The sequence below is a fragment of the Apodemus sylvaticus genome, chromosome 1 (genome assembly GCF_947179515.1).
Source record: "Apodemus sylvaticus chromosome 1, mApoSyl1.1, whole genome shotgun sequence".
NCBI lineage: Eukaryota > Metazoa > Chordata > Mammalia > Rodentia > Muridae > Apodemus > Apodemus sylvaticus.
In genome coordinates, this window is record NC_067472.1 from 210,853,890 (window position 1) to 210,874,657 (window position 20,768).

General features: G+C 37.7%; 1 protein-coding gene and 1 pseudogene across 5 annotated transcripts in view; one reads left to right on the top strand and one right to left on the bottom strand.

Moving 5' to 3' along the window:
• Positions 1 to 20,768, top strand: part of LOC127676347 (ubiquitin-conjugating enzyme E2 G1-like) — a 1,073,095-nt pseudogene that overhangs the window by 503,552 nt on the left and 548,775 nt on the right.
• Positions 11,839 to 20,768, bottom strand: part of LOC127676348 (uncharacterized) — a 63,274-nt gene continuing 54,344 nt past the window's right edge. The window contains exons 5-9 of one of the 5 annotated variants that reach the window (XR_007975831.1): positions 18,982 to 19,080; positions 17,275 to 17,390; positions 12,897 to 13,375; positions 12,246 to 12,288; positions 11,839 to 12,090 (exon numbers count right to left, since the gene is read on the bottom strand). Coding sequence is in view for 1 of the 5 variants with exons in the window: in XM_052172283.1 (XP_052028243.1) it covers positions 17,287 to 17,390; positions 18,982 to 19,080 (203 nt within the window). In the remaining 4 variants the exon portion in view is untranslated. Of the gene's footprint in view, positions 13,376 to 17,274; positions 17,391 to 18,981; positions 19,081 to 20,768 lie in introns of all 5 variants that reach the window. The other 4 variants (XR_007975832.1, XR_007975829.1, XR_007975830.1 and 1 more) reach the window with 4 other exon arrangements.

Sequence of the window (20,768 nt, forward strand, 5' to 3'; positions counted from 1 at the left end):
GTAAGATATCAGAAGCTCTCGTTATTGAAAGATTGTCAGGGATGTTTTGTCTCTTGGCATCCAAGACTCCAGTAAAGTCCATCATCTCAACATTGAATCTCTATAAAGAACTGACTCAGGAAGTGTCTCAAGTACTTATATGGGGTCACATGAAAATATTGCCTAGGTGTCTGTGACACTACTTCTGTTGGACATATAGACATTTCATTTCATGGTGTATCTGTTGTACAGCAAGGATGGATGACCAGAGAATGTCCTTTACATTTCCTGTTTGGAGAAACCAAGGCTCTGATGACCTCCTGAAGAAAGGGCATACATGCACACAAAGAGTCAATCAGTCAGAATGTAGGAAGATTATAAAATTAATTCAAAGCTAGTCCTTGAATTCTAACAATCTATTTTTCTATATTTGGCACCAAAGGATGAAGAGAAAGAAAAGAATACAGAGCATGAGGATGACTGTTAAAATCTTTAGAAAGTGGTAGAAAAACTGAAGGCATCATTGTAATGTTCATTGTAATTGTCATAATTAGTCTCTTTGCATATTTCCAACATTAAAGTGGAGTAGATGTAAGCTATACTTAAACAGAATTTAAATTACATTAATGTGCATAGAGATTGGTAACATGAAGCATAACTCTAATTTTTATTTTACACTTGGATTAAGTCCAGTCTTGTATCAATGTTTTCTTGAACTCAATTAAGCATTCATTTTACTGATAAAAATAACTTTTTTAAAAGCACAATTATCAGAAAAGTACACATTTATTTTAATGTTTATCGATTAAATTTAATAAACACTAAATGTTATTTTATTGATTGTTAACATAGAGACTAAATTGAACAATTTTTACTTTTAAAGGCCTGATGTTATAGCCAAAGATGCATGAATTCTTAGTGGCTTTTGGCACGTCCCAGTGTGTCTTTCTATTTCCCACATGTGAAATAAATGTCATTTTATTTTGGCAGGCACTTGTAATTTCTAGGCATTTGTAATGCTCTAGAAAATAAACACGTAATGAAAAGAATATAAACGTGTGGGAAATATAAGCTCACACTTGTCTTAGAAAGGGTTTCTACTTATTTTAAAATAAAACTGAATGCATGTTATCATATAAAATAATGGGAGGAAATTTAAGTTCCAGTGGTGCCAGAGAGACATTAAAGTAATAGCATAGTATTAGCCTGATGCCGGCAGTTACATGCCTCCTTATTCTTCATCATCTAGATTTATAAATGAATAAATAACCAATTAAATAATTAAATAGAAAGAAAAGAAAAGAAAAAAGAAAAGGAAAATAAAGAAAAGGAAAGAAAAAGAAATTACATATAAAACAGCAACAACAAAGCCCAGACTACTGAATGGTGCCCTGCTAATGCCAAATATTTGTTTTTGGAATTGCTTTACATGCTCTAAGTATTTCACCTTTTTGTTTTCCTATAGCCAGTGTGAGGCCCACAGGAGGAAGTCTACAGCTTTCATCTTGATTTATAGAGATGATGATAAAAGTTTAGTCTCACAGCTTGGTGTCCACTGCTCTAGTAAAATGCAGCCTACAGCATATGTTCAAAGACAGGTTAGCCATAGCTGAATGTAGTTTGATTCTAGTAAACATAGCCTACAGTAGAAACATATTGGATACAGGTTCAATGATAGAAGAAAGAAAACTAAAAAATATTCCAATAAACAATGTGTTTTCCAATTAATGTTGCACCTTAGATCTTTGTTTTTTTTTTCTTGGTAATCCCTAGGAGATTATTCTATACTATGGTTAATGTATAATTTAAAATAGTGATAGAGTATTTAGCCTGTTTGTGCATTCTCTACATAGTAGTCACTGTATTTGGGTAATCTCTATGCTGTCTCAAGCATTTATTAAACCAATAAACTATTGCGAAAAATAAATATGTAAGTAAAGAAACAGGATTCAATGAGAAAGTGCAGGATCTCCAAAATAACATGGCATAATTACTAAAGACTTCTCTGAGGACATGATATTTCTCTTAAAACTATGAAAGAGGAGAGTCAGCCAAGCTAGAAACAGAAGGAAGGCTGTGCCTGTCAGAAGATGGGGAGCTTGAAGACACTTGGCAAAGGGGTGTGGCACTGATCAGAGATGGGAGCCAGATTGGCTAACCTTTGGAAAGTCACTGGCAAAGAAATGACACATTGATTTACATTTTCCCTTTCTCTGCTGCAGGTAATGAATGCTCTCTTTTCTTGGCAAGGGTTCCAAACACAGAATCTGATTGAGCATGCACAGTAGCAAAGGAAATGGAGAGAAGATTATGTATTATTCTGACTGTGGAAGTGAGGAGCATACCATAAAGAATATGCATAAAACTGACTGAAAAATATATTGGGATGTTGCTGTGAGAAACATCTGAGCATGGAAATTTAGAGGATGCTATTTGGTGTCAGTTTCAGAAGTTTCAATCTGAGGTACTGTCTTTGATACTGTTTCTTTAGATCTGTGGCAAGGTTGAACATGTGACTGAAATCCCCATCCTTAAAATAACCAGGAGCTTAGACAAAGAGAAGGTCCAGGAACAAACTCCAGATGATACTGCAATAATATTCTTCCTTCTGTTAGACCTGCCTCTCAGTAATGGAATACAAATCCATTGAGTTATTACTTCATTGACTACAGCAGATTCATCAGGATACATTTCTTCCAGTAGTTAGAAGCAGAACATACAACATTTGGGTTTTCTGAGGTTACATTTCATATCAAAGTCACACCATGAATAATGGATTGGTGTTTTTAACAGAATTGCTCTGTGAAAAATTTCAGAGAAGTCTGAAACATATGCAATCAAATCATTAAGGAAGCTGACTGAATTAAATGGTAATAAGTAATAGGAGATGCTATGTGCTATGAAAGGACCTTATTGCAGGAAGGATAAGTGGACTACCCTTCCTCCACAGCACACATTTACTAGTGACACCCTAACCGGATGCGCAGGAATGAGGTATTCCTATTGGCCATGCAGGGGGCTTTTTATTCATTTCCATATTTTCTTTCTTTTACTGAAGTTTTATTTGTACTTTTCACACTCCAGAAAAGGACTGTATCTATTTGACAAGACTGGAATTAATACTATTAAAAAAAATAACAGTGGTTAACAAATAATTTTACACTAAGTCAAAATACAGAATGCATTGATCTCATTGGTCATAGTAAATTAGGATAAACATGTTATTTTACACAGATAGCTAGCGTGACTAAGGAGCTAAGTGTGGCTTTGATGGGGACAGAGCAACATGGTTCCTGTCCCTAGAACAGGGCTCCAGTGTAAGCCTCCATGAGTGTGGATGGTGGCTGTGGGCATAAGGCTTGTTTGTAGAACAATGTACATATTTTTTTTGGAACCAGTACTAGCAGCAGAGGACTCTTTCCTTTCAAAGAATGTCCTCCAGGTTACTGTCAGTGACTCTAGAATAATTAGAAACAGTAGTTCAGGAGTTGAGGGTCTGGCTGTGTCTCAGGAGAATGGCAAACACTTGTACCTCCAGGACAACCTTAAGGTTATGGAAAAGAACTCTAAATACATGAGTTCAAAAATGTGTAATTTCTCAACTATGCAATACACAAGGATGCAATGTGAATTATATGAGGGGCTTCATGAATCTCAAGCAACAAAAGCTTCTGCACTGTGAGCCAACTTTTTAAAAAAATTGCTAAAGAAGGAGATAAAGAGATTTAGGGAGTTGTGAGATGAACAAAAGATCTATCCAGCTAAGTTTTTTGTTTATGCTTATAAAGATAGATAGATTCCTGAGTTCAGGATCAGCCTAGGACAGAGAAAGGTTATGCTCAGGCATGGTGAAAATGGTGATTTCAGGGCAGGGTCCCACACAACTACTTCATATTCTGTGTTTAACAAAGGCAGACAGACCTCAGATTTCTTTTGCAGTGTTATGAAAAAAAAGTATATGCTTGCTTTGCTGTCTTGCTGTCTCTTTAGAATCAAAGGGTTTGGGTCAAGGGATGCTGACTCATAATCAAAAGGAAAGCTGGGGTAAATAACTGCATTGATATGTAAAATAAAATTCTAGACCTGTGTTCTGCAGGAGATGAGCTATCCAGAGAATTTTTTAGGATAAAAACAGAGAACTTCTTGGATCTCTCTCCCTCTCTCTCTCTCTCTCTCTCTTTCTCTCATGCATGCACACACACACACACACACATACACATGCACACACAAAGAGCAAGTAGGATTTGGAGAGAGAACACTAGCTTTCAGCTGGATCCATGATTTGACTTCAAGTCTTCTTTTCAAACCTCTCAGATACCCCTTCTCTCATAACCCCTCTCCATGCCAAAGTTGGTCTTTGGCAAGTTACCACATAAAACCTTATACTGGCAACTATGAGTTGTGGTTTTGAACAAAATGGACTACCAATAAGAACTTTAGCAAAAGAGCCAGAGGCGGTGGATGAGTATAATGAAGAGTGTTTTCCAAACACAACAGAAAAGCTGCAAATGTGGGCACAGAGAAGTTGTGACAGCATATCAAGACCTTTGAAATCTTGAGACAAATACATTTTCAGAATGGAGGAGGTGGATACGAGAGCTAGTTGAAGAACTGAGAAGTTAATGGAAATTGATAGTTACTTAATGAGAGAAAAGAGAAGAACAAAGGGAGAGAGAAGAAAGACATACTCACTCACTCACACACACACACACACACACACACACACACACACACACAGAGAGAGAGAGAGAGAGAGAGAGAGAGAGAGAGAGAGAGAGAGAGAGAGAGCACTCTTTAAGGCTATAAGCCCCAAAAGATCCAATATGTTCTAGCATACCACCCTTCAACCAAGAGTATATAGGCAATACTGACTGTACTCAATGAATTTCTTTTTAAATGAATAAAGTCTCTGTGCAATGGTGCTGGATGCCCTTAATCTTAGCACTTGGGAGGCAGAAGAAGATGGATCTACGAGTTTGAGGCCAGCCTTGTCTATAGAGTGAGTTTCAGGATAACCAAAGCTATACATAGAAATGCTGTCTTTAGAATGAGGCACGTGAAACTTGAGGAAGATAGTGATGACAAATGAACATGACCAAAATACAATGCATGAAATTCTCAAATAATTTTTATTTGTGTTTTAACAGTAGTGTGTGGTTTTATGCGAGGTCTTTGGGCTATCTAGCCTCTGGTTTTTGGTTACTCATACAGTGTTGAATTTGTGCTTCTTCTCATAGAGTGGACTTATGTCAAATCAGACACTGGTTGGCCACTTCCACAAGTTCTGTGCCACCATTGCCCTAGCATAATTTGCATGCAGGACAGATTGCATGCAGGTTAAATGTTTTGTGGCAAGCTTATAGCCTGTAAAGTAGCCTCCTAGATGAAAAATGTCTATTCATCTAAGGCTTCATGTAGGTAGCAACTCAACTTCTTCAGTGTGTTGTCTGGGTGCTTTCCTAGGCAATGGGGTCCTGATTTCACTTTGTGGAAAGCAACCCTTTGTCCAGGCAAAAGTGTGGAATGTTAGGAAATTCCCATGGAACCCCCTTGGTCAACCATTCAATTGAAGGTAACCTTGTCCCACCCCTGGAAGTCTTGCCTGGGAACAAATGATGGCCAGCTGAGATGATTAAAATAGTTATTATTGGTATTGTGCTATACTCATAGATCAGCATGTTATCCAGTAATTTACAGAAAAGGCCTCCTCTCATAGCAGATGTGAGCAGATGTAGAGGCCCACAGTCAGAAATTAGTAAAGAGTGTTTAAATGGGTTGTTTTAATCAAAGCCCTTCCCTCAGAATTCAGAAAATGACCAAGCCATCTCAATCAACAAGGTCTCAAGCTAGAGAGTGAGCATTGAAAAAGAAAAATGGTTATACAAAATTATTACATGACTCAAGATCATACTGAGGCTTGAAGCAGCTTTATTTCTATTCTGTCTGCTTCTATATCTTTCTAGGTATATCCAAAAAACATGATCAGTTCTTAGATCAAAGACAAAATAATCAAGCGAAGTAGTAAAAAATAAAATCATATAAAATAGGAATTAAGTAAAGTAGTAAGCAAAAGGATCACACAATGTAATAATTAAGTAAAGTAGTAAGCAAGAAGATCATATAAGATTCAGCAAAGTAGTAAGCAAAGCTCCTCCCATGGTCACTGTTTCTAATATTCTTACCCGAGCATACTTCCTTGTCCGAGTCCAGTAAAAAAAATGTCAAACTCTTAGTAGTAGCACCCACAAGAAAACATCATGGAAAAGGAGGCAAAAAGATTGTAAGAGCCAAAGGTGATTGAGAACACCAGGATTCCAAGATCCTCTGAATCAGTTAAGCAATTGCATATAAGCATACAGAGACTGAAGCAGCAAGCAGAAGACAGGTCCTCTGCATATACGTTATAGCTATTAGCTCAGTATTTTTATGGAGCTCCTGACTGTGAGAACAAGTGGGTCCCTGATTCCTTTGCTTGCTTTTGGAACTGTCCTCCTCTTGTTGGGTTGCCATGTCCAACTATGATATAGCTTTTGCCTTGTTCATTTACATTTTATTTTGTCATGTTTCATTGTTATCTCTTAGAAGCCAATTCTTTTCTAAGGAGAGTCCAAAAGGGAGGTACATCCTGAGAAGAGTGGAGGTGGGGAGCAATTGGGAAGAGCAGAGGGAAGGAAAACTGGAATGAAGATTTATTGGATGATAAAAAGAATCTATTTTCAATAAAGGGGGAAATAGATAAAATGAAAGAAAAAAATCTTGAAGAGTTAACAAAAACTTATTGAGCAAAACAAAGTTTTATCATTTTAATGAGAAGAAATATGAGGGGAAAGCTCTGTAGATAAATTTGATATGATTTAAAATAAATGTTTGATTTCTCTAGATTTGGCAGACTGACTGTTGTCATCTTTTTGGAGTGATGTGCCCTAGAAATGCCATCAACTTTCCTAAATTGTAAAGACGATTAGACACCAAAAATAGTAAAGATAATAGGAAACATAGCAATGAGTGATAGTTTCTTACTCTAACTTACATCCAAGTCAACAATGTAACAGGATTACAGCATGTTAAAGTATGATATCCCAAGTGAATGGACAAATGCCAGACCTTATTAGAAATTCCATAATTATATCTCATACTGTAGCTGTAGTCTCTAAAACTGTTACTGGAAGTGCATTGACATGTCTTTTGTTTAATGAACTTCATAGAATTTACACAAAGCCGAATGGTTCAGTGCTAATGGACTGGCACCTTTAACACATATAATAACTTGTCTTTAAATTTGTTTCAAATGTGTGTGTGTGTGTGTGTGTGTGTGTGTGTGTGTGTGTGCATGTGTGTATGTGATTTATACATGCTCATTATTATCAATGCCTGCAGAGATCAGAAAAAGGTATCAGATTCCCCTAGAGCTAGAGTTATCAGCATTTGGGAGTGCCTGGTATATGTGCAGATTCCAAACTCTAGTTCCCTGGAAAAAAAAAAAAAGCGCCTGAAACTGCTGAGCCATCTCTCCAGCTGCCCTTTCTATGCATATTTTAAAATCTCAATCATTTACTTCCCTTAGTCCTACAACAACAAAAAGATAATCATGATAGATAATTTCAAAAGTGTTGATTTTTCACTTAAACTGGAAACATTAAGAAAAAGCATTTGACAAAATTCAGCACACTTTCATGCTTAAAGTCTTGGAGAGAACAGGAATTCAAGGCCCATACCTAAACATAGTAAAAGCAATATACAGCAAACCGGTAGCCAGCATCAAACTAAATGGAGAGAAACTTGAAGCAATCCCACTGAAATCAGGGACCAGACAAGGCTGCCCCCTTTCTCCTTATCTTTTCAATATTGTACTTGAGGTACTAGCTCGGGCAATTTGACAACATAAGGAGGTCAAAGGGATACAAATTGGAAAGGAGGAAGTCAAACTATCATTATTTGCAGACGACATGATAGTCTACCTAAGTGACCCAAAAAACTCCACTAGAGAGCTCCTACAGCTGATAAACAACTTCAGCAAAGTGGCAGGTTATAAAATCAACTCAAGCAAATCAGTGGCCTTCCTATACTCAAAGGATAAGCAGGCTGAGAAAGAAATTAGGGAAATGACCCCCTTCACAATAGCCACAAACAGTATAAAATATCTTGGGGTGACTCTTACCAAACATGTGAAAGATCTGTATGACAAGAACTTCAAGACTCTGAAGAAGGAAATGGAAGAAGACCTCAAAAAATGGGAAAACCTCCCATGCTCATGGATCAGTAGAATCAATATAGTTAAACTGGCCATTTTGCCAAAAGCAATATACAGATTCAATGCAATACCCATCAAAATCCCAACTCAGTTCTTCACAGAGTTAGAAAGAGCAATTATCAAATTCACCTGGAACAACAAAAAACCCAGGATAGCTAAAACTATTCTCAGCAACAAAAGAAAATCTGGGGGAACCAGTATCCCTGACCTCAAGCAATACTACAGAGCAATAGTGTTAAAAACTGCATGGTATTGGTACAGTGACAGGCAGGAGGATCAATGGAACAGGATTGAAGATCCAGAAATGAACCCACACACCTATGGCCACTTGATCCTCGACAAAGAGGCTGAAAACATCCAATGGAAAAAGGATAGCCTTTTCAACAAATGGTGCTGGTTCAACTGGAGGTCAGCATGCAGAAGAATGCGAATTGATCCATCCTTGTCTCCTTGTACTAAGCTCAAATCCAAATGGATCAAGGACCTCCACATAAAGCCAGACACTCTGAAGCTAATAGAAAAGAAACTGGGGAAGACCCTTGAGGACATCGGTACAGGGAGAAAGTTTCTGAACAGAATACCAACAGCGTATGCTCTAAGAGCAAGAATTGACAAATGGGACCTCATAAGGTTACAGAGTTTCTGTAAGGCAAAGGACACCATCAAGAGGACAGATCGGCAACCAACAAATTGGGAAAAGATCTTCACCAATCCTACATCAGATAGAGGGCTAATATCCAATATATATAAAGAACTCAAGAAGTTAGACTCCAGAAAACCGAACAACCCTATTAAAAAATGGGGTACAGAGTAAAACAAAGAATTCTCACCTGAAGAACTTCGGATGGCGGAGAAGCATCTTAAAAAATGCTCAACTTCATTAGTCATTAGGGAAATGCAAATCAAAACAACCCTAAGATTTCATCTTACACCAGTCAGAATGGCTAAGATTAAAAATTCAGGAGACAGCAGGTGTTGGAGAGGGTGTGGAGAAAGAGGAACACTCCTCCACTGCTGGTGGGGTTGCAAATTGGTACAACCACTCTGGAAATCAGTCTGGCGGTTCCTCCGAAAACTGGGCACCTCACTTCCAGAAGATCCTGCTATACCACTCCTGGGCATATATCCAGAGGATTCCCCACCATGTAATAAGGATACATGCTCTACTATGTTCATAGCAGCCCTATTTATAATTGCCAGATGCTGGAAAGAACCCAGGTATCCCTCAACAGAAGAGTGGATGCAAAAAATGTGGTATATCTACACAATGGAGTACTATTCAGCCTTTAGAAACAATGAATTCATGAAATTCTTAGGCAAATGGATGGAGCTAGAGAACATCATACTAAGTGAGGTAACCCAGACTCAAAAGGTGAATCATGGTATGCACTCACTAATAAGTGGTTATTAACCTAGAAAACTGGAATACCCAAAACATAATCCACACGTCAAATGAGATACAAGAAGAAAGGAGGAGTGGCCCCTGGTTCTGGAAAGACTCAGTGAAACAGTGTTCGGCAAAACCAGAACGGGGAAGTGGGAAGGGGTGGGAGGGAGGACAGGGGAAGAGAAGGGGGCTTACGGGACTTTCGGGACGTGGGGGGGCTAGAAAAGGGGAAATCATTTGAAAAGTAAATAAATTATATCGAATAAAAAAAAGAAAAAAAAGAATAAAAAAAAAACAAAAACAAAAACAAAAAAAAAAAACCAAAGAACAAAAAAAAAAAAAAAAAAAAAACAAAGTGTGGAGCAGAGACTGAAGGAAAGGCCACCCAGAGACTGTCCTACCTGGGGATTCATCCTATTAACTGTCACCAAACCCCGACACTATTATGGATGACAAGAAGTGCATACCGAAAGGAGCCTGTTATGGTTGTCTCCAGAGGGGCCCTACCAGAGCCTTACAGATACTGAGGCAGATGCTAGCAGCCAATGATTGGATTGAGAGTGGGGTCTCCAGTGGAGGAGTTGGAGGGCAGACTGGAGGAACTGAAGGGGTTTACAGCCCCATGGGAAGAACAACGATGTCGGCCACCCAGATGCCCCAGGACTCCCAGGGACTAAACCATCAACCAAGGGGTACACATGGTTCCAGCCAAAAGTGTGGCAGAGGAAGACCTTGCAGGCATCAGTGGGAGGAGAGGTCCTTGGTCCTGTGAAGGCTCAATAGATGACCCAGCAAAGGGAAATTGAGCAGGGGTAGGTGGAAATGGGTTGGGTGGAGGGGCATATACTTGGAGGCAGGGAGTAGGAGGAGGGGTTGGGGGTTTTCAGAGAGGGAAACACAGGGAAAGGGTATAGCATTTAAAATGTAAATAAATATATTGAATAAAAAATTATTTTATATATCGAAAAAAAAAAAAAGAAGTTTACTGCTCCTCACTTCACCCTAGACTGACAAGCAAAAGGCATCTGGACAATGGGGAAAAGGCTCTAGCCACTAATCCTTTAATCTCCTGCTGTTTTTGGGTGAAGTGCTAAGTGCCTGAGACTGCAGTCTCTGGCTTCAGAGGAACACAAAGGGCAGATCTACATTAGCATAGTAACTTAGACTTAGATAAATAAACCTTTTATTATACAGCACCCCTAAATTTTTGATGCTCTTCCCCCCTCCACTACCTCAAGAAAAAAACCAAGAAGAAAAAAACACCTCTGCTGGGACTGACTCCAGGCTCTCTCTCTCTCTCTCTCTCTCTCTCTCTCTCTCTCTCTCTCTCTCTCTCTCTCTCTCTCTCTCTCTCTCTCTCTCTCCTTACATTCCAGATGCTTGATTGTTTGATCCCCTATCTTGAGAGCATGAGAAACCAAAATGACACTGGGTGGTGAGCAGTGAGCAGAGAACCAGAGCCCTCCCCACTAGAGTAGCACACTGTCTCACAAGCTCTAAGCTATTTTTTTATCTGACACTTCTAGACTCTTGGAATCATTTCAGGATCTCTCCTCCTCTTATTATGCTCCCCTGCACATTGATCTCTCCAAGCCAGGAACAAAGGGTCTACAAGGGCAGAAAGAATGTATGTACTCCCATCACCAACAACATCCCAACTGTTCCTTTCACACCACTAGACTGTCTACCTGTTTGCTTTATTTCAAGGGGCCAGAGAGACCTCAATTGAGAATCTCCACGAGGTTCCCAATTTTCTCTCTGACTGCATCTGATGCCTGGCTGACCCTTGGGAGGACCAAAGGAAGAAGGCTGCCTTGCGGATGATGGCATGAGCCTTTGAAGGCAGAGAAGACAATGTCAGTCCCTCTAACCACTCTGATTATCATCATCACTTCTCTCTAGCTCCCTCTGCCCCATTCCTCTCCCTCTCTCTCTCCAAGACAGGCCACCCAGTATTGCCTTACTTTGTTTCTTTACTGGTTTCCTTAATTCAAGGTTAATTATATCTATTTATTTTTCTCTTCATTTCATTAGTTGAGGGTGCTTAGCCCTTGAGACCAGTACCTAGATCAGGCCTGCCTCCAGGTCATAGAGCTCTGCCTGTCTCCATCTTCTGTGTCATGTGATTAAAGACACACAGCACCACACTTTTTTCATTGTACATGTAGTTTAATTTCAAATTTTATGAGAGAGAGAGAGAGAGAGAGAGAGAGAGAGAGAGAGAGAGAGAGAGAGAGAGAGAGAGAGAAAGAATTGTAGGTTACAGTTCAATTCTTTAGTAACTGTGTGACCACAGGCCATGTTTAACTTTCTATAAGATAAAGCACAATGGTACTGATTATATAACACTGCGGACTTCCACTAAGCAAGCTGATTTTCACAACTCCTCTCTGTCTTTTAAAAATTTGACTCGACGACAACACCAGGGCTCCAAAGACGTTTGTTTCTTTCATTTTCTTCTTCTTGATGTTCTCTTTTTGTTAGAAGTCAGAGTCAAGGTAAAACAGGAAAAAAATGACCCAAAGTGATTAATGTGTCACCCTCTGAGTTCTTTGTCCTTTCTTTTTTGTCTTTGCTGTTCTCTGTGCTTGCTATCCTCTAGATGATAGGGATGTAAATCCAATTTACCTGTGGTGACTTGTAAGGAGTCTCTACTGATCTAGAGAGTACCCTTGAAATAAAATGAGAATCAAAACAAGAACTTGTAATAAAATATATAGACAAAATACAATTTCTATTATTAACCCCCCCAAAAAAACAGCAACACTTTACTGACTAGACAAGTTCCTTTTCTCCACATCAATTATCTCCCCAATAGTTAGGTAGTATGCAAGTTTGTCCTAGTTTGACTATCGAGGTTAAGAAAAGTGAACCATCATCAATACTAGTTAGTCTTACATATATTAAAGGACAATGAGTTGTAATATATTCACACTAAAATTATGACTGATTTCATGCTGAAAACTGTCCACTGGAAAGACATAGCTCAGAATTTAAGAGCACTGGCTGCTCTTCTATTCCAGGGCCAATTGACACCCTTCTCATAGCCTCTGTGGCCACCAAGCTTTCTCAAATAGTTTGCAGACCAACAGACATGGCAACCCCCCTCACACATACAGGGAGATGTAGTTAGGTGTGTGTGGCAGGTATAGGTATTGAGGTTGAATTTAACTAGCTTGAACAAATATATAACTGGAAAGTTCATTCTTTAATTTACTTAATTTTATTAAGTGTACAGTGCAAGAAGGAAAATGGGCTGCACCATATTTAGGGTACTACCTGTAGATCAAGAGGAAGGACCATCTTCTCTGAGATTGATCCATCCCTTGGGAAGAAGGACAGTCAGACCAGATGTGCTGGTATGTATTCCTGGTTCTTTATCAAAAAGACTTTGACTCTGACCTTGCTTCTGATTCCCCAGTGCAGGTTAGGAATCCAGCACAGATAGAAAGCGAAACCACACCAAGGAAGCAAGCATGCAGGAAAAAACTAAGCAGAAAACATGTTATGTTGGACGCAACAAAGCAAGCTCATATTCACAAATCTGTGAGCCTAAGACATGATCATCCCTGGCTGGAAGGAGAGAACTGAGTGTAGCACACACACAGAGTTGGTCATCTCTGAGTCCATACTCGCCCAGCCCCGATGTTCACTTCACTAGGCCACAGGCTCTAACACCTCACTTTATTACAGATAATCATGGTGGCTCAAGCCTTTAATCTCAGCAATCAGATCTCCACTTTCTGGGTCAGCATGATCTGTGGAGTGAAAAGAAACAGATGGAGAAAAAACTCAATATTTCTTTGTTAGAACAGTTATTGTAAGTTTTAAGGAATATAATAGCTTGACATTCAAAGTCTCTGGTTCACTATCACCTTTCTCACATGTCTAAGCCAATGCTTCCTAATGAGTTCTTCCTTCTCCATGACTGCCCCCCATCCCTGGGTGTTGTGTAGTGAATGTGTGTGTGTGTGTGTGTCTATGTGTGTGTATGCTCGCACATGCACACAGGACTACCATCACTGGAGGATTAAATATAAACAAACAAGACAGGAAAGGTGGAGGAACGATAGAAATAGCCGAATATTTTCTTTTTTCTTTTCATAGGAAGAAAAAAGAAAAAGAGAGCTGCCACTGCAGCAACATCTGCCACCATCATCTTCACCACCACCACCAACAAAAGATACTTGTCAATCTCCTTTTATTATAATAATTAAAATTTAAAATTGTGTGTGCTTGTGGGTGATCTATAGCACAACCCTCACAGGAGGATTAAATAAAATTAACCAAGAGATCCAAGGCTACATAATAAAAATGCTAAAACATAGATGATAGACAGACAGATAGATATATAAACAGAGACAGACAGAGATAGACAGATAAAGAAGAGAGGAAAATGACAGAGCATAAGAAGGCTAACGACTCATAATGGCCCCTCGAAAACAAGGAAGGCTGGAGAGAGAGGTCAACCTCCTTATGTTTATTAAGGCAAAATCAAAAGAAAAAGTGAAATGAAACAAAACAAACCTAGCCGAATATTTTATTTTTCTTCAGATATTAAAAATCTTTTTAAAAAGCACACAATCATCCAAAAGGAAGATAGAGAGACAGAGACAGAGAGACATTGTGAGAGAGAGATGAAAAGATCTATTTTTTTTTACCACTTTTTATTGTAATAAGAAAGTAATGACTTTAAAAATTAAAGCTGGCCCATCTTACTTTAACACTCATTAATACAATTTATTCTGTTGAGTAAGACAGGGATATGTGGTCAACACTACCATAATTTAATAAGGAATTTTAAAAAACCAAGAAAACAGCCAGTAAACTGCTTGAACTCATTATGGTTTTTATTATTAAAAAAGAAGGAACAAAATAAAGGTTAATGGTTGTATTTTCTAATTGTTAATAAATAATCATTAAATATTAAAAATCGGTCCACTTTTCTAAAAAAAAAAATTGGTCCATCTTATTATTCACTGTTGTATCATGAGTACTGTACTAAAAACAAATTTTGGCTTTAATAAAAAGGACAACTTGTCAACTAGGAATCAAGATGACACGGAGAACAGAATACCAACTTCACCATTGCCCTAATGCTAAAGACCAAGAGTGATATACACAACAACCAGGCAACTAGCTGACAATCCTCTTAGGAAAAGAAAAGTTAAGGAAAATGGCCAACTTAAACCTCATTTAAATAAAGAAAAAAAAAGTCCAGATTTGACATCTGGTAGACCTGGGGTGGAGGAAATTATGATCCAGATGGGCAGAAATCTGGCCAACATAGTAACATACTGGGCTGGAGAGATGTCTCAAAGGTTAAGAGCACTGACTGTTCTTCTGAAGGTCCTGAGTTCAAATCCCAGGAACCACATGATGGCTCACAACCATCTGTAATGAGATCTGACACCCTCTTCTGGAGCATCTGAGGATAGCTACAGTGTACTTACATATAATAAATAAATGAGTGTTTTAAAAAAAAATAAAATTAAATTAAATAAATAAATGAAAAACATAGCAAAATACAAGACAGAAGGAGGCAGGGGTGGGGGTAGGGAGACTGATTGCCTCTCATTGCCTTTCCCCTACCCAACATGTACCATATTGTCATCACGCTTTGAGGGAATATAGAGAGTGGAGAAAGTGCCTGCTGCCAGAGATCCGCACATCCCATCTAGATGGACACCAAGCCTAGGAAGCTAAGGTTCCCACAATTCTCCAGTGCCCCAGGATGAAACACAGAGATGGGTTGGGGCACAAGAAACACGAGGACCAGGTCCTTCCATGAGCAGACTAGTACCTCTGCCCACAAGACACTGTGTTATTCCCAGCTTGAAGGAACTAGCTATCCATCCCTCCAGGACAAAGAGAAACCTCAAGCGAGGTGTGAGGGCTGGAGACCAGAGAGACATAGGTTTTATCCCTCACCTTCTCCCTTGCCTGCACCTCTGAAAGGATGTTCTTGGCTATGGTAGGATAGGAGTGATAAACGACACTCAGCTCCACCTACAACTCCCCTACCACCGCTAAACTTAAACATGCTTGTATAAGACCAGTGGATAGCAGAAGTGGCAGCCACAGGAAACAGTCCACATGGTTCCTCTGAAGGAGGAGCAGGAGAAGCAGTATTGGTAGCTAGAGAAGACCAGAAAGGGAGACCCCATTGCCACCTTGTACAAAGGTATGCTTAAGAAACTAACCATAAACAATGAAGCAAGGCCTAAACAAGTTAAGAAAGTTACCCCATGATCTACTGACAAAAATCACTAAATCTCAAAATATTCTGAAAACAGATAACAGCTAATAAAAGCCTTAGAAAACTTGAAAAACTCATTATATATATAAAGTATAAATGTGTGCCTACAATTATGCTTCCCAATACACTGTGTAAGCAGATGATTACAATCAAGAAAGACTAATTCCAGAAAAGAAATCCAGATGCCCAGACTCTGTTTTGCCTCATCTGGGTCTTTTATAAAATAATCCCAGTGTTTTATATCTGACAAAACAGGGAACCAAAGTAACTTGGATAAAACCCAACTCTAGATCCTTTCTACTGTGCTATATATCAGTCTTCTGGTAAATGCTTCTCTAAAAGAATGATTTTTTTTTAAAGATTTGTGGTTTTAACAATTTATTCCACAAGGAAACCAATGAGAAAGGATTCCCAATTTCTTTCAAATTGTAATGCAAGGTAGTAAAAACACATAAAGGTCTTATGAATGTGAAGAGACTAGTTTTCTAAGACAGCTATGAAAATATTTCTTCTAAAAAACAAGTTCACTCAAATGAGGCATTTAGATTCTGGTTCCAAAAGAGGTTGTGTCCTTTCTTAAATCAGGGTTTCCCTACTCTGTAGCCTTCCCTTGAAAATACTGTTCTCCTGGTGCTATCTCCCAAAGGCTGGGATTAGGTACCACTGTGTCTACCTTTAAATTCTTAAAAATACTGAAGAACACAAACTTCAGTGTCTTCACTGTGACATAAGCCAAATGGCTAATAACTTATTTAGTTAATATGAAAACAATTCATACCATGCTTTACAATCCCAATCTAAATTTAGACACAGTAGATTGGGTTTCAGGAAAACACCATCATCCAATTCCAGAAAACATAACTATGCACTGGTCATCTGCTCAGATTTAGATTTTGTTGTGATTCAAGTTGTCACTTGTAGAAGTTTGGACCTAGGTCTTCTTCCAGCCCCATGCTCCCAGAAATAAAACTCAGACTCAAAATATGTATACTTACAAATATCTTGGCCTTATAGCTAGTCTTCTCTGACTAGGCCATAGTGCATTATAACCCACTTACTCAAATCTACTTTCTGACACATGACTACTTACCTGGGCTCAGGTACCATGTGTCAGTCTTGTCACATTTTCCCAGGCAAATATCTCATCCCTGGCTCTATCCCAGAATTCTTTCTGCCTTCTGAATGTCTCATCTTGTATTCTACACTTTCCTATAGGCCATAGTTTTCTTTTAGTACAATACACAAGATATTCTCTCTACAGTCACTAGCATCATTAAAACCTTCAAATTCAAATTCTTAATTATTCTAATTCTACTTGTACTTCTAAGGTACCAACACCACCAGCAATATCCAGAAGCCATCCAGAGGTTACTATGGCTTTTAAACACTCATGTGTACCTGCTTCTCCTTTCAGGATTTTATTTTGGTAATACTGCCACTCCAGCTGGATGTTAGCACCACGATGAAAAGGTGACCTTCCTGTGCCATGGTTGCTGACAGAGCCACTGTTTTTCCTGTGAGAAAAAAAAAATTGAATTGTTTCTCTAAGTACAAAAGGATGTTAAGGTCATGTAATGAAATTTTTTCATGCAATTTTAATTATATAATATTTGTTCTTTTTTTTTCACACTCTCCTTCAAATTCATGACTTCCTTTTTTTTTATTATTCGATATAATTTATTTACATTTCAAATGATTTCCCCTCTTCTAGCCCCCCCACTCCCATAATATTTGTTCTTTAATCACTTATGCATTAAATCTTAAAAAGCATCACCATATAACATCACCTAATGTTTTTTAAGACAGGGTCTTCTGAAATTCTCTATGTAGACCACGCTGGCCAGGAACTCACTGATGTTCACCTGCTAGGATTAAAAGCATGCACCACGCATGGTTCCAGCAATGTTTCTGTAAACCGACTCAATCTAAAATCAGCAGAGTCAGTTTTCCATGGCTTTTCATTTCTTACAATGAAAAGCAGACAACTCAGATCCCAGGCTCAAATTGTAGGAATAGACAACAAAACAAAAACTATAAACAGACTTTTACAATTCGGATATAAATATGTTTATCCTCCCATTTTTTTTAATTTTATAGCAATAGAAACAAACTGGAGATTCATGCACAGCAATGAAAATCTGATGTTTAACATATAACCAAATGTGAATTTCAGACCCCCCAGATTTTGCTTTGGTTAAGAACATTACTTTAATGTATCATTTCCTTTTATGTATAAAATTGCAAGACAACAATAATGTTGTAAAACTGATGTGCAAGTAAAACACCACAGGCTTAGAGGGCAGGAGACTCAGAACAAAGAAACACATAACACAGAAAGTCTTCTTGCCTCTCCATATAAACTAGAAAAAAGAACAATTTACTAGAAGGTAAGTTGTCCCAAGGCTAAAACTAATTCTTTCAAATTCAAAATAATACTTTTCAGAGCTAAGTCACAACTACCTAGGACAAAAATAAAGCCTTGTTGGGAATCTAGAATTTTCTAGGATTTTCACATAAGAGAAAAACTGACTTTAAAAAGAAAACACTATTGTAGCTATCTTGTCAAGAAAGAACTAAGGAAAAATCCTAAATAAATGTTTCAATACTAGTAAGTAGTACACACATAAACCTAAAATTTCATTTAAAAAAAAAAAAAGCAGACTGCCCAGATGGCTCACCTCTAGAGTATAAAATTATCAAAATCCAAAGATTAGTATGTTTACCTACATTCATAGAGGAGAGTTACTTCAACAGAAGAACAGAAAGTCTGAAGACACAGGATAATAGAAATTTTCCCTTAACAAACAATAAAAAGATATGAAAAATATCCAGAAAATATCCTCATCTATTTGAGATAATACAGTCCTCAATTTAAGATACTCTTCTCTGTATATTTCAGCTTACACCAAGCAGTAGTTTTCTAATTTTCCTACACTTGTGAATATAGGCTCCAGCCAATTTGAACAAAGGAATAGATTTGACTAAGAAAAATCAAAATAATTTCCAAAGAATACATTGTTATCAATTCACACACACACACACACACACACACACACACACACACATTGATGTATCAACTTTCTTAAAACAAACAAGAATACAGACCTTTGAGATCTGTTATATTTCTTATAGCCCCTGAGACAAAGAAGCAATCAATATCAACATGCCTTACAGAGCTCTGCTGTCTGGGCCAGCTCAATTTGCCTAAAAGGAAAAAAGAACATTCAAACCCAAACTAATACTTATCATTTAAAACAGATTAGTTTAGAAATCACATTCAAGAAGAATGGTATCATAACATAATATAGAAGATACTATGGACTGTATACCACCTTAATAGATGAATTTCAGTTTCTCTAGTTATCTGATAGAATTTTAAATCACTTCTAACAACACCATGGTATTCTTTCTTATTCTATTTTCTAATTGTCTTCTTTAAAAATTTAATTTTACAAGATAAATTTGATTATTTGTAACAATTTTGGTATGTGTAGTTTCACATACTTAGCTTTAATAAGCTCCATTCTGCACAACTCTACAAACTTTATTTAATGAAGAAACAATAACAATGGCTACTGCCTCCCAGTGTTCTTGATAAGTATTAAAACAAAGAGGTTTACAGGGGGATAGATTAATTCTCACAGCACTATGGAAAACATTACTACTACCCCCACCTTTTATAGACTAGTAATTTAAGTCCCATAGCTGATGAATGCCCAAATTGCAATTTAACTCCAGTCTGCTTGATTTCCAACTTTTTAGGCTATCATACTACTCTTCTAATTAGACATATTTCAAAAAGTCCACAGAAAAAAAACAAAAATCTACATACAAAGGTAATTTTTCTTTCACCATTAGATGTTACTAGTTCTGCAGCACGTTTATTGCATTTATGGAGCTGAAAGTTAATATTATCTCGTAAGGACAATTACTGACTTAGAAAAACCAGAGATTGTTTATAAGGATTATTATAATCCAACTATTAGGATAATATTACTTTATAATAATTTTATTACAAATACCCCTCATGGTGTTCCAAAATATAATAGTACAGGTCCTAAATCTAAGAATCTAAACTCTAAGAACTTTCTAAGCTTATAAAAAGTTCTGATTTCAAAGAATATGCTTGCGTATCAGCTTTAAACAACAAAACAAAACAAAACAAAATAAAAAACTTACTCCCGAACAACTGAGCCACTTCACGTACTAACTGTGAGGCGATTGTCTAGTCCCACTAGGTGCAAGGCACTGAACCTTTCTCCCTGCTGCTTTTAAGCAGATGTATGCTGGGCATCACTGATTCCTGTCGTTCCTCTTGTAGAGAGGAAATAGGCAAGAAAGGCAAACACCCATGCATGTTCCTGTCGCAGAAAGTGGCAGAGCAAGGACTCAGATCCAGGCTACACTAAATCAAACTCTTGCCATTCTCTATGTAAATTTCACTAATCACGATCTTTCTTTTGTAGAACAAGGTATCAAACTCAGGGCCTTGAATATGTAAGGCAAACAACAATCACAATTCTACTGTTCAAAGTACTATGAAACAGAAGGTAAACAACCTAAAAAATGTTAAATATTTAAGGGGTACAGAAGATTTAAATAAAATGCCTATCACATGGTTTCTTACAACATATAAATTTAAAAATTTACTCCCATTCATTGACCTAACTCATAATAGTATTCTAAAGCTTTCAAGATCAAGTGACCTTTGGTTTAAAAAAGCCAAGAAACAAATAACAGATGGCATTATTATGAAATATTCCAAACTACTGGCTAAAAGCCTATTTAGATATACAAACAAATAACATAAGAGCAACAAACATTCACATAGAAAGACCCTGCAACTTTCTAAAACCCCATTAGCATCTCCCTCTTTATGCCTCCCTTTCCAC